We start from the raw sequence: 24,311 nt of genomic DNA on the forward strand, positions 1-24,311 counted from the left end.
AGCAAGATCTTTTTTAATCCACCCCCTAGAGTAATGAAAATAAAAATAAAAGTAAACAAATGGGAACTAATTAAACTTAAAGGCCCTTGCACAGCAAAGGAAACCATAAACAAGATGAAAAGACAACCTTTTGGGAGAAAATAGTTGCAAACGAAACAACTGACAAGGGATTAATCTCCAAAATATAAAAACAGCTCACGCAGCTCAATATAAAAAAACCAAACAACCCGATCAAAAAAAAATGGGCAGGGCTTCCCTGGTGGTGCAGTGGTTGAGAGTCTGCCTGCCGATGCAGGGGACACGGGTTTGTGCCCCAGTCTGGGAAGATCCCACATGCCGCGGAGCGGCTGGGCCCGTGAGCCATGGCCGCTGAGCCTGCGCGTCCGGAGCCTGTGCTCCGCAACAGGAGAGGCCACAACAGTGAGAGGCCCACGTAAAGAAAAAAAAAAAAAAAAAAAAAATGGGCAGAAGATCTAAATAGACATTTTTCCAAAGAAGACATACAGATGGCCAAAAAGCACATGAAAAGATGCTTAACATCACTAATTATCACTAATTATTAGAGAAATGCAAATCACAACTACAATGAGCTATCGCCTCACACCAGTCAGAATGGCCATCATCAAAAAATCTATAAACAGTGAATGCTGGAGAGGGTGTGGAGAAAAGGGAACCCTCCTGCACTGTTGGTGGGAATATAAATTAGTACAGCCACTATGGAGAACAGTACGGAGGTTCCTTAAAAAACTAAAAATAGGGCTCCCCTGGTGGTGCAGTGGTTGAGAGTCAGACTGCCGATGCAGGTGATACGGGTTCGTGCCCTGGTCCGGGAAGATCCCACATGCTGCAGAGCAGCTGGGCCCGTGAGCCATGGCCGCTGAGCCTGCGCGTCCGGAGCCTGTGCTCCGCAACGGGAGAGGCCACAACAGTGAGAGGCCCAAGTACCGCAAAAAAAAAAAAAAAAAAAAAAAAAACTAAAAAAACTAAAACTAAAAATAGAGCTACCGTATGATCCAGCAATCCCACTCCTGGGCATATATCTGGAGAAAACCATAATTTGAAAATTCATTGCAGCACAATTTACAATAGCCAGGACACGGAAGCAACCTAAATGTCCATAGACAGAGGAATGGATAAAGAAGATATGGTACATATATGCAATGGAATATTACTCAGTCATAAAAAAGAACGAAATAATGCCATTTGCAGCAACATGAATAGACCTAGAGATTGTCATACTGAGTGAAGTAAGTCAGACAAAAACAAATGTCATATGCTATCACTAATATGTGGAATCTAAAAAATGTACACATGAACTTATTTACAAAACAGAAACAGAGTCACGGATGTAGAAAACAAACTTATGGTTACCAGGAGGGAAAGGGCAGGGATAAATTGAGAGATTGGGATTGACATATACACACTACTATATATAAAATAGATAACTAATAAGGACCTATGTATAGCACAGGCAACTACTCAATACTCTGTAATGACCTATATAGGAAAAGAATCTAAAAAAGCATGAATATATATATATGTATAACTGATTCACTTTGCTGTACACCTGAAACTAACACAACACTGTAAATCAACTATTTCCAATAAAAATTTAAAATAAAATATCTATGAGAAGGTATACAAGAAAAGAAAAGAAAAGAACCTCACGGAGGGTGGGTTATCTGGGCAGCCTCTAAAACCCTCATGGGCACTTGGTTCCTCTGTTGGGTGGAAGTGCCACCTCCTTTCCCACTGGGTAAAGACACTTGAGAGGAAGGAAGCTTTCTGGCATAGTGACCCATGCTGCCCCCATGCCCAGGGTTTAGACAGTCTACTTTCAGGGGAAGAGATGACTTAGAGAAATCCAGAAAACAAAGAAATTGATTTTGCTTTTGGGTTTCACAAGCTGAGGTTCGGCAGTAGACAAAAAATCTAGAAGATTATGTGAACAGTGAAAACCTGTCTTCCCTGCCCTAAGAACAGATTTCTCAGGATTGGTAGAGAAAGTCAGAGGAGAAGGTGAGTTTACATGCAAGCATGTTACTGAGAAAAAAGAAAGCCCCAAATGGCCTGAGGTTTGTGGATCTGAGACTGAGAAAGATCCCAGAGCTCAACCGAAGCCCTGACATGGCTAAGGTGCAGAAAAGCAGAAATAACCATGTGTCATGTTTAGGCCAGTGGGCCTTGGGCAGGTCCTCCAAATTACCCCGCCTGTAGAGAAGTGACCCCCACCCTCCTCTACTCTTTGAAGTTAGGCAACCCCAGTTTCCTTACTTATAAGATAAAAATAATAAGCCCTATGTAAGGGTGGGCCTGAGAATTAAGTAAGAGCATACAGATGAAAGTTCTTTCAAACTGTCAAGCATTAAACATAAAGGATAAAGCATAAACAAAGCATAAAGGATTATTATTGAGCTTTTAAAAATTATATACACACATGCAAATTCAACATAGCAAACAGAGGCACACATTTTTGAACTGCTTCACGAACTTTCTTAATTGTTCAGCAGAGGACATACTGCTGATGCCCACGCCGGGCGATGGCCATGTTGGCCCTAACTAACACATTTGCTCCACCCCGTCACAGATTTCTTTAGGCTTGTGATAGTTTTCTTCTCTGCTAGGATCCATAGTTTTATCAGTCAATTCCACGTGTGCATATTGTGATATATACACAGACGTATTTACACACTATTTTGGTATTCACAATTGAAACCAAGATGATAGGGAGGCACTGTTTCTGTGGAGAGCAGCGATGGATTAAGAAATTTTGTGGTTTAAACATTAAAGATTATGGTGATCACTACTGGCCCCCTCATTAACAAATTGAAGCAATAGTAAAACAAAAAATATGACAAACTAATTTCTAATAATTCCCATTATTACTATATTGGTACTTTTTAGAGAGATCCAATTAAAGGGTTTTTTTTTTTTGAGATTTAACTGACATGTAACATTACATTAGTTTCAGCTGTACAACATAATTATTTGCCATATGTATATATTGTGAAATGATCACAATGTCTAGTTAAATTCCATCACCACACAGAGTTCCAATTATTTTTCTTGTGATGAAAACTTAAGATCTACTCTCAGCAACTTTCATTTATACAATACTGTATTATTAACTATAGTTACCAGACTGTACATTTCACCCCCATAATATATTTACTTTATAACTAACTGGAAGTTTGTATCTTTTGACCACCCTAAAAAAAAATTTTTTTTTTTCCTTTTTCGATGTCCCTTCTGGTTTTGAAGTCTGTGCTTACTGAGTCATCCCCAGACTCATGCACCGGAAACCCAAAAAGGCCAAGTTGGCCTGGGCAGAAGCCTGGGTCTCAGGTGTCCTTCCAACCCTGGCTATCAACACACAGGGAGACCTGCATGAGTGAGCGAACCCAAAACAAACTCAGTGCTCCTAGAAGGGGTCTAATCCAAGATCCCGAGACGATCTCAGGACAAGCACAGAGAAGCTCGGGCAGCGAGGAGGGTCCGTGTCCGTGTCCCTAGAGAGGTAGCAGCAGCCAGCGAAAACTTGCAAACGTCAGCCCAGCTGCACGAGCGGCTGCAGCTAGGCCCCTAGGAGTGGAGCCAGACGGGCGGGGATGGGGCTAAGGCTGAATCACAAACAGGAGAGGAGAGGGACCGACCAAGAGAGATGAGCAAGTCTAGTTACCAAAGGAGAAACCAAGGCGAGGGCTCAGGAGTTCCGCTCGAGCCAGAAACGGGGCGGACCAGAGCAGGGGAGAAAGCGGGGGCGGGCCAGGCCTGGGCAGGGGCGGGGAGAAGGCCTGGAAGGTGGAGCAGGCTGTGAAGATAAGACCTTCTCGTAGGAATCCCGGCCACGTCAGAGGGAGACCAAGGCCGGAGGGAGGGGCAGGGGCGTGGCCAGGGCTCAAGAGGCGGGGCAGGGGCACGTCGAAACCCAGAGGGCGGGACAGGGGCGGGGTTAGAACGCCGGAATATCCAAGCGGAAGACCTGCTAGGCAGATCCAAGCCCAGAGGGTGGGGCAGGGACAAGCCCAGGACTCAAGGGAGCGCCCAAGTCCGGAGGGCGGAGCAGGGTCTGGTTCAAGTCCTGAAGGCGAAGCAGGGACCGGGACACGCCGGCGACGATGGTCAGACGACGAACGGCCGCGGGCCTAGGAAGTGCAGGGCCAGCACGAGCAGGCCAAGGAGCAGCAGCAGCCCGAGCAGCAGCCGCAGGAGCGTCCGCGCTGTGGAGCCGCGGGTTCCCCGGCCCGTCGACTGCACGTATCGCTCCACGGCGTCCGCGAAGCTGAACTTGTCGGGCACGTAGCCAAGCTGAGCCCGGGCCTTAGCGATCTGGAAGGTGTGCGTCACGGCCACGCTGCGCACCTGCGGGGAGAGGCGGGGCAGCCGAGGGACGGGACTAGTGGGCGTGGGGAGCAACCTCTACCATGTTTCACTCGGATAAGAGAGGGTAGGGATTTCCCTTCCGTCGCACAGAGATTTAAAAGGACCTCTATGCTGGATCTTGCGTCTGTGACGCCCTCATCGGGGAGGACTTCCTGTCTCTCTTCCACCTCCATTTTCCTCGAGGGTGCCGCCTCCAGGATACATTTTCTGCATCTCCCCACCCTACTGAACTTCTCAGTCCCTCAAAAGTAAAGGCCCCACCTCTGCACTCCCCTTCCCCGGCCCTAGGACGATGCCGGGGCTCAGGAGGCCCTTGATACATTCTGCCTGTGGCCTGAGTGCAGCTATCCGGAGAACTGTCTCCAGGAAACATCCTTGACTTTTCAGCCCACAGCCCCAGATGGAGTCTAGGCAGGCAGGCTCCAGGGTGCAAGCTTCACGCCCTGGCTGATTAACTGAGCTTCCCTAAGAGAGGAATTCAATTATGCATAAGTGATTACTCTCTCCAGGGTTTGAAGCTGCGTTTCCTGATGCCAGATGGCCTGGGTCCTACAGGCTTCAAAGGTAGTGCCGACAACAACAATTACTGAATAAGCACTCTGTGCCTGTCATGGGCTAAATTCTTTCCAGGCCATATCTCATTTAATCTTCTGAAGTGGTGATACCACCATCTCCTCTTTTGAAAATTGAAGATCAGAGAGGTTAAGTGACTTGCCCAGGGTCACACAGAGGAGCCAAACTCTAGCCCATGCCCTTCCCTGCTATGCTAGGATTGAGAAGGTACCCTCCCACCTGACTCATTTCTTCGCCTTTTGTTCCTCAGCTGGACGCTGGGAAGGAGTCCACTAGCTGCTTGATTCTGCCGTGGCCCTGAAACAGCCCTTGGGGTCAAGCCCCTAGTCTTGGATGCTTGTGTGAGGAGAGAGGGAGAGAGGCCAGTTCTTGTCCTTTTTTGCCTCAGCTAGTAAGTTCAGGGCTTTGGCGGGTACAGCTGTGAACTAGATAGGCAGGGTCCTGGGACACAGCATTCTCAAGATGTGAGGCTTAGATGTCACTTCCTTTGGGAAGCCTCCCTAACTTCCTCAGAATTGGCTTAGGTGCCCCCTCTGTGTACTCTGAAGTTCCTCATTATTTCCCCCAGTATAGCCCTTGCTGGGCTGTCTTCCCCTTTGGACTGTGAGCTCACCATTAAATGAGATCCTAATCTTTTTGCCCTTCCTAACTTAGCAAAGCATCAGGGACAATCAAATGAGAGAGTGGACTGGAAGGATTTTGCAAATAACACCAAACACCACTTGTTGCTTTACTGTTTACAATCTGCATTAAAACATCCTCTCTTTTAAACTGTATGTGTGAATAGAAAGCAAGGACTGTCTTGCCTCCACTCCTCAGCACAGTGCCTGGCATACATTAGGTGCTCAATACATGTCAAATGAATGAAAAAAGGCTATGAAGTCAAACTAGAGGGCTAGTTGGTGTGTCATAGACTGACCAGAAGAGGGCGCCCGAGCTACAGTGCCCAGACACTTCCCAGCTATCTAGGGATCCTTTGCCCCCCCCCGCCCCCCCCACCCCGAGTTGAACAAGGAAACCCACCAGTGAGTGGAGAGGGGAGCCAGCTCCCTACCAGACACAACTCAGCAGCACTTTGGCAGCTATTTTATGTGACTATGATTACTGACATTTCACAAGCTAGTGGTTAAGCTTGAAATCATTTAGGTCTCCTCTGGGTTCAAATCTCGATGCTGCTACATAAGGAAATGGTCATGAGCAGGTTATTTCACCCCTCCCCCTCCCCCCACCGAGTGTTTCATTTCCTTCTCTGTACATGGAGGTGATAATAACAGAATCCATAGTGTATAGTAGTTGTGAAGATTAAATGAGATAAACACAGTGCCTGGCATTTCACACGCTATAGATGGTTCCTATTTTCATTATTCTCTTTCCTCTGCTAGTCCAGACAGTTCAAAAGAGAGACCATAGGGAACTGCTTCTTTCTGTGGCCCATTCTCGATTCTCTGAGGTGGAGAGCACTGAGCTTGGAATGTGAAGCCAATTCCAGAATGGTGGGAGCTTGGACAAATCACTTATTTCTCTAGTGCTCAGTTTCTCACCATTAAATGAGATTATAACCTTTTTGCCCCTCCTAACTTAATAGAGCATCAGGGACAATCAAATGAGAGAGTGGACTAGAAGAATTTTGCAAATAACACCAAACATCACTTGTTGCTTTACTGTTTACAACCTGCATTAAAACACCCTCTCTTTTAAACTGTATATGCAAGTAGAAGGCTGCATCATCATTATTTGAGAACAGTGTTCTTAACACAGTAGGTACTTAATATATACTTATTATTCAGTGAGCAGGAACTGTGAGCCTTGAATCAACAGCGTGTGTGTGTGTGTGTGTGTGTGTGTGTGTATGTGTGCATTGATGGTTATTGGGAGTAGTGACATTCCAAAAAGTGAATTTCATAGAACCTGCCTTTGGGAGCCTCCAGTCTGGCTGGGAAGACAAACTGCTTATGAATGAAATGACAGTGATAAAGGATGGGCTTGGGCTTCCCTGGTGGCGCAGTGGTTGAGAGTCCGCCTGCCGATGCGGGGGACACGGGTTCGTGCCCCGGTCTGGGAAGATCCCATGTGCCGCGGAGCGGCTGGGCCCGTGAGCCATGGCCGCTGAGCCTGCGCGTCCGGAGCCTGTGCTCCGCAACGGGAGAGGCCACAACAGTGAGAGGCCCACATACCGCAAAAAAAGAGATGGGCTTGGAGCTGTTTCCCTTTAGACCAAGAGCGCACAGCCTCAGCAAAAGCTCAGCAGTTGGGATGTTATACAGGAGCTGGCCCTAGATTTGAGCCCACATGGGAGGCTCTGAGGACTCAGACAAGCATCCAGTTACAGTTGTCAAAAGGTGAGGGTTTGTGGCAGTGGAGAAGGGGCAGGAAGGCAAGTGAGGGGCACCAGGGCACAGGGGCTCCCCTCACAGCAGCCCACTTACCTCACTCCGGGTGAGCAGCGGCGGGAGGCTGCAGATGGGCTTCAGGGCCAGGTGCAAATACTCCATCACCGTGGCTGTGTGGGGAGAGAGGGACCAGTGACCAGGGGGCCTGCTCTAGGCAAACTCCAGGGAGGTTCTCAGGGATAAGTCAGTTGGGGGCATTATTTGCTTTGCTAGGGGGAATCTTCACTTTGCCAACTTTTCCTGTTCTTGGATTCCTTTAAATCAGCAGTCTCTGCACACCCTGGGGTGCCTTGTTTGGCTGTGAAATATGTCACAAGTAAGTTATTATTAATATTAAAAGACTGACATTTTAAAATAAATCTGAGCAGATTCAAAGTGATATCTACAGTCATGTCTCTCTCACTCACTTCTATCCCGATATGCTGTCTTGAGTCAGGGAGAAAGAAGTAGGAACGGTGGTTCAGCTCAACCTGGGCTGCACTTCGGACCACTTTTTAAAATGTTCCTTCTTCCCCCACCCCCTTGCTTCCTGCGGATGCTGAGGTAATTGGTCTGGGGCTGTGGCTGAGGCATTTCTACATTTTAAAAGCTCCCAGGTGATTCTACTGTGCAGCCAAAGTTAAGAAGCACTGAGTTTACAGTCAGCTCACTGGGAATTGGGAATTTATAAACAGTCCTCCAAAACTGCCAGAACCTGCGGTTGAACTTTTCTCAGCTGGGGGTCAAGGAGTGTCAATCTTGGTAGTGATGCTGTGCAGGGGAAGTCATCCTGTGTGGGCGCCCTGGGGGACAAAACTGTGCAAACCTCTGCTTTAAATGGCAGGCATCCCAATGCCTTATTTATTTATTTTTTTTTTTGGCTGCGCTGTGCAGCACGTGGGATCTTAGTGCCCAGACCGGGGATCGATCCCACATCCTCTGCATTGGAAATGCGGAGTCTTAACCACCGGACCACCAGGGAAGTCCCCCAATGCATTTAAAGTGCAAGAGATCCAGCGGAGGTTTTCCAGGAACACAGTTATCTGTGACTTGGGAGCCACCTGCCCCCTCGGGCTGATCACTGCAAGCCTGAAGCCCGTGCTCATTCCAGCTGGAAGGAGGCCAGCATAGGGAAGCTGGGGCGTGAGAGTAGAGACTGACCTTCAGGGTGAGGAGGAGAATCTAGGGTCAAACAGAACCCTCACATGTCCAAAAGCAGCCTTAACTCCAGGGCGACCTTGGGGGATGGGGCAGCCCCAGGGCTCCCCCTCCTCGCCTGGCATAGCACATTCCAGCACAGGCAGCAGGACTGGGCGTGGGCTGCGGAGTCAGCCAAGCCCAGTGTGAATTCTGCCTCTCCCACTTTCTCACTGGGGCACCATGGGCAGGTTGCTAACCTCTCAGAGCCTCAGTTGCCTCATCTTTACAATGGGCCTAACCCCACCCACCTTGCAAGTGAGATAGGGTTTAAACAGGGCCAGGACTAGGGTAAGGGGAGTGAGGTGCCTCAAGTGCAAAATTTAAGGAGGCACTTGCTCTCAGGGCTGGGCAAGTGCAGATGGGGCTTGGAGCATTTGACTCCTGCGAGTGAGGGTTTCCTTAAATTTTGTGCTCTCAGTGCCCCACTCGCCTCAGCCAGGTCCTGGCTCTGGGTTTAAAATGAGGTAATGCATGTACATCTGGCACATGCAGCGTTTTCACATACACACGCCTTTCCTCACCTGACAGGTAAACCCAGGAAGTAGGAACCTGGATCCAGGGCTTGCTGTACCCCAGCTTCTCAAACTGCAAGGAAACATGGCTTGAGGTGAGAACAGATCCTTGGGGGGCTGGTATAGGCCACATGTTGCCTTTACCCCAGGGCCAGCAGAGCACCTCCTGGCCCCTCCTCAGCTGCCCACCAAAGGGGGCAGACCCCACAGCCAGCCCCAAGTTTACACCAGTCTTTAAATGAAGCCCACACTGTGACCTGGAAAACTAAGTAGGAACTGACTGCATGGGGTGCAGTCCCATCATTTAGTTATTTTTTACATCTGTGTACACCCAAAGACACTCTAAGGCACTTACATAGAATCTGATTATTTTCTAGAATCTGCTTTTCTGCTATTAAATTAAAAAAATAAAAAGCATACGTGTGGAGGGTAGTGGGAGAAGCATGAAGAGATGGGCTGGCATAGGATGAACTGAGGTCTTCACTTGTATGAAAACTCTCCAGGTCAAAAAGACAGATAATAACAAGTGTTGACAGGATGTGGAGAAACTGGAACCCTCTTACACTGCTGGTGGGAATGTAAAATAGTGCAGCCATTTTGGAAAACAGTCTGGCAGTAACTCAAAAGGTTAAACATAGAGTTACTGTATGATCCAGCAATTCCACTCCTAGGTATATACCCAACAGAAATGAGAAAATATGTCCACACAACTATTTACACACGAATGTTCATACAGCATTACCGATAATAGCCCCAAAATGGAAACCCCAAATTTCTATCAATTGATGAATGGATTAACAAAATGTGGCACAGCGATTGAATGAAATATCTTTTTGGAAATAAAAAAGAATGAAGTACTTGTATGACACATCCACAACATGGATGAACCTTGAAAACATGCTAAATGAAAGAAACTTAACACAAAGCCCACATACTGTATGATTCCATTCATAGGAAATGTCCAGAACAGGCAAATCTACAGAAGCAGGAAGCAGCTTAGTGGTTGCCTATGGCTAGGGGTTGGGTGGGGTGAGAGGTAAATAGAAGTGACAGCTAAAAGGTATGGTTTGGGGAGGTTCTTTTCTGGGAAGGTGACAAAATGTTATAAAATGTGTTTTGCTGATGGTTGCACAACTCATACTAAAACCCATCGACTTGTATGCTTTCAATAGGTGAACTGTATGGTCTATAAATTATATCTCAATAAAGCTGTTAAAAGTTGACATGCAGGGCTTCCCTGGTGGCGCAGTGGTTGAGAGTCCGCCTGCCGATGCAGGGGACGCGGGTTCGTGCCCCGGTCTGGGAGGATCCCACGTGCCGCGGAGCGGCTGGGCCCGTGAGCCATGGCTGCTGGGCCTGCATGTCCGGAGTCTGTGCTCCGCAACGGGAGAGGCCACAGAAGTGAGAAGCCCACGTAATGCAAAAAAAAAAAAAAAAAAAAAAAAGTTGACATGCAAAGGGCCCGAATGCCCCCACGATGTATCCTCCAGCGCGGGGTTTCTGGTCTACCCCTTCCAGGAGTCTGTAGGCTGCTGCGAGAGGAGGCCAGGACTCTCAGAAAGGCTGCAGCGTAGGGGCCCGAGGGCCAACACCTCCCTTTGTGCTTTGCCTACCTTCTACTTACCTCTTTCAGGGCCTCACCATATAGTACGGGGGCCACAAGCAAAATCCCACAGGGCAGGACATCGACATAAATCAGGAAGCGGGCTGGGACGGACTATGGCAAACTGGGGGAGCTCACAGCCCCCCAAAGGGGCAGCCACCACCCAGCTCCAGCCAGTTCCAATGTTGCCCAGTGGACAGTGTTGCCAGAGCTGGTCTTTAATGTGAAATCCTCTGATTTTTTCGGAAAAGGTGACAGGGAAAGAAGACATGGGGATCCCTGAATTCTCACTTGGGATGGGGGCGGTGTCCAGGCACCTACCAGTGGGGCCATCCACTCGAAGAGGTTGACGCTCTCCCCATCATTGATGTAGTACGCCTGCCCACTCTGAGGGGGACATGCGGGGAGGGGGATGGTCAGGCACATGCCCGCCGCCTGACCCCACCCTCTCTTATGGCTCCCAGCAGCTGCCCCAACTCCCCACTTCTCCTGAGCAGCCCTGGAGATGGACCTGAACAAGTCCCTTTGAGTTCCGGGGCTGCCAACTGACTAGCTGTATGACCTCAGTGGAGTCACTTAACCTCTCTGTACCTCAGTTTCTTCATCTGAGAAATGGGAGCATAATAATGGCATCTCTCCCTTGGACTGTTGTAAAGGTGCAGGTGACAATATATGTAAAACGCTTAGCATTCGGTGACTGTAATTCCGGGCTCAACAACACCTACCTCACAGGGTCATTTCAAGGAGCTAACGATGCTCTAAAAGGCCACTTTCCCCCCACCCCATCAGGCAGCTTGAATCGGGGAGCTATGTCGTGTGTGAGCCAGGAATCCCCGAGGGATGGGGGACCCGCCTGCAGCCCGAGGGGTAAGGTCGGGGGAGCACTGCAGGAGACTCACGGCCACGTAGCCCTTGGCGGCGGTGAGGGCCTCGGCTGCTAGCACGTGTGCCTGCACCAGATTGCACACGTGGACCCAGTTCATCCTCGTCCTGTGGTCCCCAAATCGGAACATGAACAGTCTCTTCTTGATGTGGCTCTGGTGGTGGGGGGAGAGGGCGAGAAACACAGACCAAGCCTGGAGTGGCTTCAAATTCCATCTACATGCAGAAGGCTCCCAGGCCAGTCTCCTCTGTCCCGGCCCCACATGCCTTCCAGAAGTCTCCACCTGGCTGCCCGATAGACAAGGCAGACTTGTCCTGTCCTGTGAGCACCTGATCCCCATTTGGCCGCCCCTCCCCCCCCTCAGCCCACAGCACCCAGGGCTCAGGCCTAAAGCCTGCAGCCAGCTTTGGCTGTCCCCTCCCTCACTCTCCACACCCAACCCGCCTGCAAACCCAGTCGTCTCGGCCATTACAATCTGTCCAGAATTCGGCCACTCCTCACCGTACTGACTTCCGCCCTCATCTCTCACCTGGACACTGAAAGAGCCTCCTAACTGGTCCCCTGCTTCCACCCCCGGCCGCTGTGGCCTGTTCTCCGTGCAGCTGGGGGATCCTTTTGAATCCTAAGTCAGATCGTGTCTCTTCTGCTCAGAAACTTCCCGGCGCCAGGTGGCAGAGGAGGCCCTTCTGCCCTGGCCCCAGCTGCTCTCTGACGTGTCTCCCACCGACCCTTTTGCTCACTCTGCACGAGCTACTCGGCCTCCTCCCTGGAACGTGCCAGCAGGTCCCCACCTCAGGGCTTCGGACTAGCCGTTCCCTCTGTCTGGAAGGCTCTTCCTCCAGATAGCTGTGTGATGCACCTGGTCACCTCCTTCAAGTTGCTCAATATCCCTGCTTGAAGAGGCTCCCCGACTGCCGGCACCCCCAGCTACCCCCAACCCCACTCCACTTTTTCTCTTTCTCCATAGTCCCTGGCACCTTCAAACGTTCCTTGTATTGTATCATGTTTATTCTCTCTCTCTCCTCCTGTGAGAATATAAACCCCACAGGGGCGGGAATCATCTGTTTTGTTCACTGACCTGTCCCCAAACCTGGAACAGTTTTTCATTTCCAGCTTTGTGCCCAAGCTGTTTCCTCTATTTGGACCACTTTCTCTCTACCACCCCATTTCCTTGGTTAGCTCCTTCTGTATCCAAACAGCACAGCCATCACTTCCTCCAGGAAGCCCTCCTGGACCTCCCCTGCCAGGCCCTCTCTGCTGTGCGCCCATCTTCTCCCTCTCACCTCTACACAGCCCTTACCACCCTGAATCTGTGACTATGGAGTCTGTCTCCCTGACTAGGCTGTGAGAAATTTGAGGACAGGATCTAGAGCCCCTTGTAGCTATATCCCTGACAACCAGCCTTCTCTGGAGACAGGTTTTCTGAGTGAAAAGCCTGGTGCTGGCAGCATGAGATGAGCCATCTGGCCCTCAGGGAGCTCACGGCTGAGCAGGGCAATAGTTTCCTCTGCCTCTTTGGGGTTATAGCTCCATGTCTCCTCTACTGGTACCCAGGCCTGGCTGGCGCACCCCGAGAGCTCTGTTCCTGGTGGGCCTAGTGGGGGCAGGACTTCTCCCAGAATTGAGGGTCCCTGGTGGGCCTAGTGGGGGCAGGACTTCTCCCAGAACTGAGGGTCCCCTGCTCAGGACACTGCCCTAAGACTGACGCGGTGACCGTGGGTCCCCATTCACACACATATCAGCCAGGCTCCTCCTGTGCCTCTGGCCTGGGGCTGGGACAACATACCGCCACGCGGGGCAGGTGCCTCTGCTCTTCGGGGCCGTAGATCCCTGGGGGCCGGAGCACACATGTCCGCAGAGCGCCTCCTCCTACAACACAGGGGAGGGCAGTCAGGGGCCTGGGGAGGGGCGGATGAGCAGGGAGAGGGACAGAAAGGCTGTCCGCATCTCCTGGTTCTTACCCGGAAAGGTTAGTGGGGAAGGCAGGGCCTTGGGGTTTCCTCATTCAATTAATTATTCTCTCAGTCGATCAGTCAGTCATTCAACAAACACTGTTCAGAATCATCCCCCACCTCTACCCCCCTCAGCACTGGGCCCTGGGATGGATGCTGTGAAGAATCCAAGGATGACCAAGAAATGGTCCCTGCCCTCACAGTGCTCTCAGGTCAGTAACAGAGGCAAGACCTAGTTGCAGGTATCTGCATGGCCCGTGAGAGTTTAACCAGCATCTTGACAGACATGAACTCCTTCGACTCCCAGAGTCCTACTGTGTCCATTTTACAGATGTGCACAGACCCACACGTCCTCATGCTAATAGCTATAGTTCTTTCCTTTTTCTGGTCATCAGTTAGATAAGGATCATGATGACTCTCAGAGAGGTCCTACTACGTGGCTGGTGCTCTGGTAAGCCTGGAATTTTTCCCTCAAAGCAACCCTATGAGATGGGAGCTGTTATTATTCCTGTTTTCTGGATAAAAGAACCACGGCTCAGAGAAGGGATGTGATTTGCCTAAGGGCACACAGCTCAGCCTCGTGGAGCTGAGATGGGGACCAAAGTCCAGGCACTTTCCACTAATACCTCTGGTGATACAGTACTAACAAATAGGCCCTCAGCTCTCTCAGCCTGGGTCTCCTCACCTGGAAAATGGGTGCTTTGTAAATGGTGGTAGCAGTTATACTTTCCAGACAACCAATGGAGAAATGAAAAGACTAGAGCCATCAGCATGAGAGCTGGGGGTCTGTTCCCCTAACTCTCACTGCTCTGTGCCAGCAGAGTCCCCAGACCAAGATAAAGCTTGGTCCAGGGCTTCCCAAATTCTCTGCTGAGGGGCCCCCACTGGTGGAAGTGGAAGCATGTCTCCCCAGGGGAAGTCTGGGGGTACAGCCTGAAGGGCTGCTCCAAACATATTCCTTTTAAGTCTTAAGAGGGCCTACAAAATTTTCAATTTATTCTCATAATTCATTTGTGTTTAAGATTAAAATTTTTAAAAATTACTATTTGTAAATTATTTGATCCCCAACCCCAACTCCTTAACTGAGATGGAGCCTCCTGGAAGATGTTCCACTCCTCCAAGGCTCAGGTTTCCCAAGCGGCTATGCCTCCAGTTTGGGGAGCCTAGGGTATGCCATCCTCTGGGACCGGAAGTCCACCTTCCTTTGGGGGCCCCTTCCCCTTTGTACCAGGTCTAGTGGGGGACTGTCAGTCTAGATGCACCTCTCTTCCCTGAGATGGCAGCCACGGGACCCAGGCTGGGCCAATGCCATGTTCTCACCCAGGAATGTGACTCTGTGCATCACTGACACGGGATCGAAAATCATAGGAGTGGGGTCACCCTGAGAGACTGATCACCAGTTCCTGTCTCCCAGGTCCCTGGAACTGCCCTGACCCTGTCCTTTCTAAGCCCTGGTGGTCATTTTTCTGGAAAATATTTTCCAGAAGCTATCCCAGTATAAATTCCATTTTCTCCATAAATTAGCCAGGGTCAGTGTCTCCGGGTCATAGCCAAACACCCCGACTGCTCCCCCTCCAAAACCCTCACTTTACAATGAGGCCCAATGTATTGGGTTGAACAGTGGCCCCCCAAAAGATATGTCGGTGTTCTGGAACCCGTGGATGCTACTTTATTTGGAAAAGGGGTCTTTGAAGATGTAATTAAGGACCTAAAAATGAGATGATCCTGGATTATCCGGGTGAGCCCTAAATCCAATGTCAGGTATCCTTATAAGAGACTCACAGAGAAGAGACAGATGGAGAAGAGCAGAGGCCATGTGAAGACAGAGGAGGAGACTGGAGCGACGCAGCCACACACCAAGAAGGACCTCAAGCTTCTGGGGCCATCAGAAGCCGGAAGAGTCAAGGAAAGATTCCCCCCTCGCACTTTTGGAGGGAACGCAGCCCAAATGACACTTTGATTTCAGACATCTGACTGTGAACTGTGGGAACTGCGAGAGCAGAAATTTCTGTTGTTTTAAGCCACCAGGTTTGTGGTAATTTGTGCCAGCGGCCCCAGGACACTAATGCACCCAGAGACAGGAGGACACAACACATTCACATGGAGCTGGGGTCTGCATGCCTCAGGACTCTGCTACAGGGACCAGGGTGCTCCATGCCAGGTTAGAGGCAGAGTCTCAGGGACCAGCTTGGGTAGTAGGGACTGGAAATCACCCAGGGTGACCGTGGCTGGGCTCCTGCAAGGCAGGTATCAGGTGAGCTTTTCTGTAAACAGCCTGCAGCTAATTTTAAACTCTGGGTCACCTGGGCATGGTAGGGGGAGGTTGGTTGGGCTACAGCTGACACTGGCCAGTGGGGCATTGGGTGGCCACGTCACAGAGGGACTGCACCCAGGGTATCCATGACTCTTCTGACCATGGAAAGCTGGGGATGCTTGTATAAATAATTCTCAGCCAGAGGATTAGGTGTCTGGCTTGTAGGCTGCTGGTCCAGCCAGGGGAGGCCCTGGTAGAGAAGAGAATTCAACTGCAGAGGGTCAAACTCCTGGGAAACACAGACGGATGTTCCCACTGGGATAAGGGGTTGAGGCTTGACAGGCCCAGGGTGAGAGGGTGGGGTGGGGAGGCTTTTAGGGAAAAGAGTTCACGCTCAGAGACTTACTCAGCCATAGCTACAGTGGAGCACAATGGTTAAGCCCCAGGCTCTGGTTTTAGACTCCCCTAGGGGGAGAGGGGGTTTTCAAATCCCACCTCTGCCACCTAAGAGCTATGTGACCTTGAGCTAAGTCAGTTAACCTCTTAGCCTCAGTTTTCTCTCCTGTAAAATTGGGGATTATAATTTCAAACAACCTTCACTCTCCAAATCCACTTGGCTCCTGAGTTTAGACAGTGAGGGAAACCAGGTTTTCTGTTTCTTTTTAGTTTCTGAATTTCAGAAAGCAAATAAGGATAATTTAGATAGCAGGAATTTATCTGAATCTACTGATATTTGACTCCTGAGTTTGGAAAGCAAGGGGTAGCTAAGGTTCTTACCTCATATGGATGCTATGAAGAGCTATTGAGACTTTTGCAGGTAAAATCAGCATGTAAGATAGGGCTTGGCATGTAGTAAGCACTCAATAAACACAAAATGTCCATGTTGGGTTTTTTTTTTTAACAGTGTCCATCATTGTTATATTCTCACTCAAGCTCTTTGAGGTAAATCCCAGTATCCATTTTTTCATAGGTAAGGAATCTGAGGCTGGGAGAGGGTAAGTGCATTGCCCAAGATCACGTAGCTGAGAGGCGGTGGAGCTTGGATTTGAACTCATTTCAGTCTGATGCCAGTACGTGGGTGCTTAGCCACTGTGCCATGCTGCCACCTGTCCTTAATCTACTATTATTTCTCTATCACAATACAGTAAGAAGAGGCAATCCAGTAAGGCGGCCGAGGCCAATTTTTCTGGGAGTTACTGAAGGGCCCCTCACTTGCACAGCCCTTCCAAAGCGCTATACTTCATGCATATTCATAAGTTTGTACTCTTATAAAGAGGGTCCCCAAAACTGGATCCCCTCCTATGTGGCAGAAAAGAGAGCTAGACGTGGACTAGCTCACGTGTCTCCCCACCAGGACATGAGCAATGTGAGGGCAGAGATCGGGCCTGACGTTTTCCAGGCTGTATCCCTGGTGGAATGTGGGTGCTCAGAATTTGTTGGATGATGAACGTCCAAGGCCCTGGGGAAGTGTTCTTTGGAAGAAAGCTGGGAACATACCAGCTAAAAGCTAGAATCGCACATGTGCTTCAGGGAGGGAGCAGTGGGCATGCACGTTGGCTGTGAGCAGGGCCCCCCAGTACTCACCTGGGAGAGGCGTCCCGTTGGCCATGAGGATCAACTGGTCGGCAATGGCTTTGGTTCGGGAGTAGTGGTCCACGTGCTATCAGAGGACAGGGAGCACAGAGCCACCGAACGGGGGTCAGAGACACTGCCGGCCACACCTGCCCGGCCCACCCAGCCCTCCCGGCCCCAGGGCTGTACCTCTGCTTCAGACCACATGGGGGTTCACTTCTGGGACCCCCACTGGGAAATGGCCAGGCCCTGAGCCCCACTCCCCCTCCTCTCCCTCTGGGTGCGAGCCACAGGAACAGAGGAGAGAGTTCAGAGCAGTAAAAATGACCAGGGGCTCCTTGATTCAGGGAGGCTCCTGCAAGCCACAAGGCCTGCTCTGGGATGTGAATGCTGGATGTGAGTTGATGGATTGTTCACATGGAGTCCTTTAGTGCTCACGGGGCATTTTCACATACATCAACTCATTTCCTGGTCTCCACGTCCCCATAGGGTGGTGCTATCACACCCAGATGAAGAAGGAGAGCCTCCAAGTGAAGTGGTTTGCTCAGGGTTCCACAGTAGAAAGTGGCTTTGCTGGTTCAAGGCCAGGTCTATGTGATTTCAAAGCTCCTACTGGCACGACCAGCCAAAATAGGAGAAGGCTTTTGTGCCACGCCGTTTTGGGGACCCTTTCTTCCTGGGTCTTACCCTGAATTGTGAAACTGACCCTGGCTCCGCCCATCCCTACCCTTTGGACTGTGGGTTCCAAGTCCATTGGCCCCGCCCACCTCTCCGGGAAGCCAGGTACCTTCTCCAGTGGGAAATATGGCACAGAGTCCTCATCGCCCTGTTCTATGGGCTTCCCGCCGAATGCGACATTGACGGTGCTGGTGTAGACAAGCCTTGGAACCCGCCGGTGGACACAAACTACAGCGACAGGTCACACGGCAACACACACACACACACACACACACACACACACACAGTTGATGTGAGCAGGGAGCTGGCTGAGGAGGAACCCATGGGGACCTCCTTGGGTGAATCCTCCACCCAGCCTCCTGCACACATCTGGCTCGGGACGGAAGAGCCTCCTTCCCTTAACTTGGGGAGGGGTCAAGTCCCCGCTCCCTGGGCCCTTGGGGGCCGGGCTGGATCATTCTTCCTTCTCAGTGTGGCTGCGGCCCCTTAGCTACCTTGCCAAGGACAGGTCAGAAGAAAGTCTCACTCAGTGGGGACATAGGGAAAACACACTCTAGAATCAGAGAGAAAAACGGGATGCAGGACAAGGCAGGACATGCCCAGAGAGCCCAGATGTGAGTTTTCTAATTTGGTGCTTCAGCAACTTTTCTTGCTCCCAACCCCTAATCCCTCTGTGCAAACTCCACTCCCCGTGTCCCCAGACACACTGAGGCCACGCTGAGCCTCATGCCGGGGCCTGGGCAGGCCTGCAGAACAGGAAGGACGTGCTGCCTACAGGCCCTCTACTGGGGAGGGCGGGGGTCGGGGGGAGGCTCCCACCTCTGTCCCCCTGCCCTGTCCCCCAGAGCCGGGCCCGCGCAGGGGTGGGGAGAGAAGCACAAACACACAGCAGGTCACACTCTGCTCTGAGCGCCTACCATCGATCACTAGTTTGGTGCCTCCAACATTTATAGACTCAATCTGCTCTTTTTGCAGCTAAAAGACAAGATGAGGTGGGAGAGTCGCGGTACTGTCTCATGCCTTGTAGCTGAGGCCGTGAGGCTGGGCTTGGGTGGCAGGGATCCCGAGGGGCCCATGGGCAGTGCGGGGGCCCTGGGCTCTAGTGCCCCTTTCTGCCACCATAGGCCTGGGCCACAGGGGAGGTTCTACCCCCACTCTGGCCATCAGCTCCCTCATCTATGAAGTGAGGGAAGACCCCCTTGGGTGGTCAGCAGGATTTAATAAGCCCCATGAGAGGACATGGTACAGGGCTTGACACAGAAAAGAGCCTCAGATGTGTTGGATTGTTTCCTGGCTCTAGAAGTCTCAGCTTCCTTATCCGTAAGACGGACAAGTCATACTGTCCCTACCCAAGTGAGAGGGCTGGGCTTTGAAAAATAAAAACAACTGGGCTACAGTGAGAGCTGCTTGTGCGCCAGGGATGGGGCGAAGCCTTTACATCTCATTTAATCCCTACAACCACATGGGATTTTTCAAACTATATTTTCAAACTATATTTATTCTTGTTGTGGTTGTTTTCAATAGGTAATACAATCACAAGGTTAAAAGTAACTCAGACAGTAAAACAAGAATGCAATGAAGAGGAAACTTCCCTCCCACTCCTGATTCCAAGTCTCCCTTTTCCCTCCCCAGACTGTTACCAGTCTCTGTATTTCTAGAGATAATCAACACATTAATATCAGCGCACACAATGTGTGAGTATATGGCTTTTAAAAAAAAATAAAACAGTGTCAAACACCGTTTTCGTACCTTGGAAATTGTTCTGTTATCAGTACGTATCGAGTTACCTCATTCTTTTGAACGGCTGCCTAGAATTTCATCGTTTAGCTATATCACAATGTATTTAAATAATCTCCAACGGATGGGCATTTCAGTTATTTCCTGTTTTGTTCTTAAAAACAATGCTACAAATACATAAGTAAGTGTAGTTTCTGAGTCAAAGGGTATTGCATGCTTTGATAGATACTGTTATACTGCTCTCCGGGGAGGTCGTGACATAAGTTCCAGTAGTGTCCTCACTCTACAGGTGAAGAAACAGAGGCTCAGAGAGGTTAACTTTCCCAGCCACACACCTAGAAAATGGCAGAACTGGCATTTGGTCCCATGGGTGTAGCCCAAATCCTCCCTGGAGTAGGTGAAGAGCACGATGAACACCGGGCATGAAGAGGGCGGGCAGAGCCGGGACCTAAGCTTTGCGTGTGAGGGACTCACCTGCTCAGCACCAGACATTCCACAGGAGGCCATGTGGAAGACACAGTCCACCCCTTCGAAGGCGCGGTGCAGGGCTTCCGCATCGCGGACATCAGCCTGAAACAGAGAAGGAATACACGGAGGTAGGAGGTCTGGGTCCAAGGCAATCAGAGGTAACAGCTGTGCCAGGTCCCGGGGCCGGGCCCCTCACCCCACCCGGGCCCAGCGCCTGCAGGGCCCAGACAGGCTGTGGGGCAGGATTTACTAGATGACCCCACTGGGCGTCTTCATCAGCAGCAGCCCCATTTATGGAGCTAAGTCACAGAGGCTGTGCTCAGTGTTTTACATGCACTGCCTTCTCACCTCCCCACGAGACCCTTGCGAAGCAGATATTGTTAGTGTCCCCTTTCTGTGGATGAAGACGCGAGGCTCAGAGGTGCGGGACCCTGTGGCCAAGGCTGCCCAGCTGGGAGCTGGAATTGGAGCTTAAACAGTCTGACTCCGAAGCCTGTGCTCTTCAACGCCAGGCACTGGTTACACATCAGACACCATCCCCTGACCTCCACCACCAGCCTGCCCCCGCCATCACTGCACCTGGATGAACTCGGTCCCCGGGCACAGCACCCACTGGGGTCTGCGGAGGTCAAGCAGGATGACAGAAGTGCCGCTCTTGGCCAGGCTGGAACCCAGGCTAAAGCCCAGGTAGCCTCCTCCTCCAGTCACCAGAACCTTCTGCTTAGAGGCCTGCACAGGTGTGGCCTGAGTCTTCTGCTGTAGTACTGGCACTGGGGCTGTGGCTGGCTCAATGGGTTTCTGCCCAGCCCCTGATTCCCTCCTGGGCCCAAGCCCTACCCCTGACCCAGATAAAGGTGCAGCTCCTGAACCAGGTACTGACCCAGCTCCTGGCCCAGGCCCCAGAGCTGGTCCAGGTGCCGAAGCAGCACCAGGCCCTGGTCCAGGCCCCGAAGCAGCACCAGGCCCTGGTCCAGGCCCCGAAGCAGCACCAGGCCCTGGTCCAGGCCCCGAAGCAGCACCAGGCCCTGGTCCAGGCCCCGAAGCAGCACCAGGCCCTGGTCCAGGCCCCGAAGCAGCACCAGGCCCTGGTCCAGGCCCCGAAGCAGCACCAGGCCCTGGTCCAGGCCCCGAAGCAGCACCAGGCCTTGGTCCAGGCCCCGAAGCAGCACCAGGCCCTGGTCCAGGCTCCAACACTGCGCCAGACCCTTGTCTGGGTCCCAGAACAGCACTAGGCTCCTTCCCAGGCCCTGACACTGCTCCAGTCCCTGGCCCAGCTCCTGAAGCAGCACCAGGCCTTGATCCAGGTTCTAGAACCACACCAGGCCCCAGCCCAGGCCCCGGAACAGTACCAGGACTCAGCCCAGGCCCTGGAACAGTACCAGGCCCAGGTCCAGGTCCTGACACAGCAGCAGGCCCCAGCCCAGGTCTGGACACAGCAGCAGGCCCTGGTCCAGGTTCTAGAACCACACCAGGCCCCGGCCCAGGTCTGGACACAGCACCAGGCCCCGGCCCAGGCCCTGACTCAGACCCCAGGCTTGAGACCCCACCCCAGGCCTGGCAGACAGGGCAGCTCTGCTCGCCCTGCCCTGCAGCTTTGCAGGCCTCTGGGGAGGAGCCTGCCAGGTTGGGCTTCATCTTCTACTGAGCCATGTGGACCCGGGATCTGTCTACCTGTAGGAAAAAACAGAAGAACGTATGTTCTAGAGTTGTCTAGAGAGATAATCTCATGTGGATTATCAGACCCCTGGGGGCTTAGGAGACCTCCTGGTGGGAATTAGAGACCTTCTGAGTTCCCAAACCTATCCCTTTCAGAATCTTGAGAACTTCCAAGGTGGCTGCTGCCTTCCTCAGAGAGAGTCAGAGACAAAACAGCCAGGCCTTGGGTTTCACAGCTCAGGAGACCAAGGCCCAAAGTCACACTGCATGGCTGAGATTTACACCAAGAATTCCGGACTTCTCTACCAGTTCCTTAAAATCCCGATTCCCATGTAGTACCAGAGGGAGACAGATCAAATCGTGCCAAGGGGAACCCCACCTGACTGGGGGGGGGGGTGACTGCTTTCTGATGGGGAAATGGGGAGGGCTTCCTGGAGAAGGAGAGAAGGGAGGAATCCACAGGGGATCCAAAGGGCCTTGGAAACTTGCACAAGTGCTGCACTGCCTCTGCCCTGGCAACTGCTGCCTCTGGTTCTCCCAGGGCCCCCAGCAGTGCAGATGGCTGGCACCACAAGGCCTACCAAGCCCGCTGTGGGCTTCAGGATCAGGTTTGTGGGTCTCGGGGGCCAGCACTGAGGATCTCGTCCTCCTCACTCTAGACTTAAAGCGAGCCAGGCTCTCAGTCACTGTTACCATCGTCTCACCCCCAGCCCCCCACTTCCTGCTCCACCTGAGGATAAGGCTGGCCCAGAGGCCGGATCACCATTAGCATCATTAATAACAGCAGCAGCTGTGTACTGTCAGCCTGCCGTGAGCCAGGCCCCGTGGATACAGAGAGAGGTAAACTCTGCCCTGCGTGGCACACAGTGGCTATAAAAAACGAACGGGTGCAACTGGGTGACCGAATGACTGAGTAATGAGCCCCACAGGTGTTGCTGGTGGTGGTCATGGGGCAGGGGCCGGGACAGCTCTACAGCATCTTCTAGTCTCCTCTGTCACTGCCCTGCTCTCCGAAGTTCTGAGTGAGGGATATAGTCATGCCCCATACAAGCACTGACACTCATGGGTGTGACAGGGAGGGGAGACACCCCAGATGTTAGTCGTCACAGGGGATGGGTCTAATTCCTCCACTGGGAGGGGGGAATACAACCACAGAGTGGAGCCCTCCTCTACCCAGGCCCAGGGGACTCTGTCCTGGGGAAGGGTCTGTGGCACTAGAACTGTCTTTCTATCCTATGGGGCTGCTTCCAGCGACAAAGGCTGGGACCCTGCCTCAGGTCCCATTTGCTGGGTGTGCCCTTGGGCAAGGTCCTTATAACCTCACTGCACCTCTGTATCCACGTCTGTCAAATGAACCCCCATAACTCTCACAGATGGCAGAGTCCTCACAGACCACTGGCATGCACGCTCCAAGAAGGCTTGGATCACTGTAGTGTGCATGGCACCCAGTCCTGTGCCTGGCACAAAGCAGGCCGTCAGTAAACAGCCGCTGAGTGAATGAAACCACTCAGGACTGTTCTGCATGAGGGAGCCTAGGGCCAAGCAGCCGGCTGACCCCCCGGCACTGCCGCATTTAATCCTCCTGGCGGTCCTGTGCAGCGGGGGCTACTGTTCCCATCATCCGGGGAGGGAAACTGAGGCTCAGAGAACATTTGCGAACTCTGATGGAGTCTCAGTGAATGGCTGGCCCTGGATCCAGGTCGCTGGGGACCCAAAGCGGGGTTCGGTGAAAGGAATCGGTGGAAGATGGTCAGGGATCCCTCTGGGCGCGCGTGCGCCCGCCTCGATGGGGCGGCAGGAGCGGACCCCCAAGCTGAGAGCGGCCGCCTGGCAGCTCGGGGGCGGGTCCTCCCTGCTGCCGCGTGCGCCCCCCGCCCCGCGTCCCCAGCCTCACGCCCTGGCTGCGCTCACCCGGCCCGGCTCCCGCGGCGCTGCGCGATCCCGGCTGCAACCCCGCGTCAGTCAGTCTCCGCGCAGAGCCGGGCGCTACGGGGCTGCCCCCTCCTCGGGGCGGGGCCGACCTGAGCTCCTGGCACCGCCCCGCTCCCGCCCCGCGCCGGTTTCCTGCGTCCCGGCTGCAGTCACTATCCCCTCCGCCGCAACCGTCGTCTCTAAGGCGGGGACACGCACGCTCTCCCAGAGGGGAAACTGAGGCCGGTCGAAGGGTGAAATGGGCCACGATGCTAGTGGGGAAAGGGCGCGAAGGTCCTGCGTGCTGGTCCGGGTCCTGCCCGCATAGACGGCCTAGAACCCCAAGAAACGGTGTTTCTTCCTCCACCCACCTACCCATCCATGTCCTCTCCCACGTGGTCCCGTCTGTTCAGCCTGCCTCCTGCCTTCTTTCCTCCTGCCCTCCTTCCCTCCCTCCTTCCTCTCTTTCATCTGTTCATTATCCCACCTATTCTTCCATCCATCTCTTTGTCTATTCATCCACCCTTCCACCAATTTTAAACTATTTTTTTGTCCATTCA

At 52.2% G+C, this 24,311-nt stretch overlaps 1 protein-coding gene across 1 annotated transcript; it reads right to left on the bottom strand.

Annotated features, from left to right (window-relative positions):
* Window positions 1-4,122: 4,122 nt before the first annotated feature.
* On the bottom strand, window positions 4,123-21,819 carry SDR42E2 (short chain dehydrogenase/reductase family 42E, member 2). Its single transcript, XM_060079216.1, has 12 exons — window positions 21,765-21,819; window positions 20,764-20,960; window positions 20,191-20,286; window positions 18,897-18,954; window positions 18,089-18,207; window positions 17,314-17,389; window positions 13,310-13,392; window positions 11,540-11,677; window positions 10,962-11,027; window positions 9,047-9,110; window positions 7,383-7,456; window positions 4,123-4,362 (listed from the first exon to the last, which is right to left on the bottom strand). The coding sequence occupies exons 1-12, from the start codon at window positions 21,817-21,819 to the stop codon at window positions 4,123-4,125; spliced, it is 1,266 nt and encodes a 421-aa protein (XP_059935199.1).
* Between the last annotated feature and the right edge of the window lie 2,492 nt (window positions 21,820-24,311).

Source organism: Mesoplodon densirostris, chromosome 16, assembly GCF_025265405.1.
Source record: "Mesoplodon densirostris isolate mMesDen1 chromosome 16, mMesDen1 primary haplotype, whole genome shotgun sequence".
Classification (NCBI taxonomy): Eukaryota; Metazoa; Chordata; class Mammalia; order Artiodactyla; family Ziphiidae; genus Mesoplodon; species Mesoplodon densirostris.

What these genes read in the sequence shown, in the direction of transcription:
- SDR42E2 (XM_060079216.1), bottom strand. Translation starts at nt 21,819, where the DNA reads ATGAAGCCCAACCTGGCAGGCTCCTCCCCAGAGGCCTGCAAAGCTGCA. An exon ending in CACCAAACTAGTGATCGATG is followed by an intron (nt 18,208 to 18,896) that starts GTAGGCGCTCAG and finishes CTGTCGCTGTAG; the next exon opens with TTTGTGTCCACCGGCGGGTT. An exon ending in GGCACCTGCCCCGCGTGGCG is followed by an intron (nt 11,678 to 13,309) that starts GTATGTTGTCCC and finishes CCCCACCACCAG; the next exon opens with AGCCACATCAAGAAGAGACT.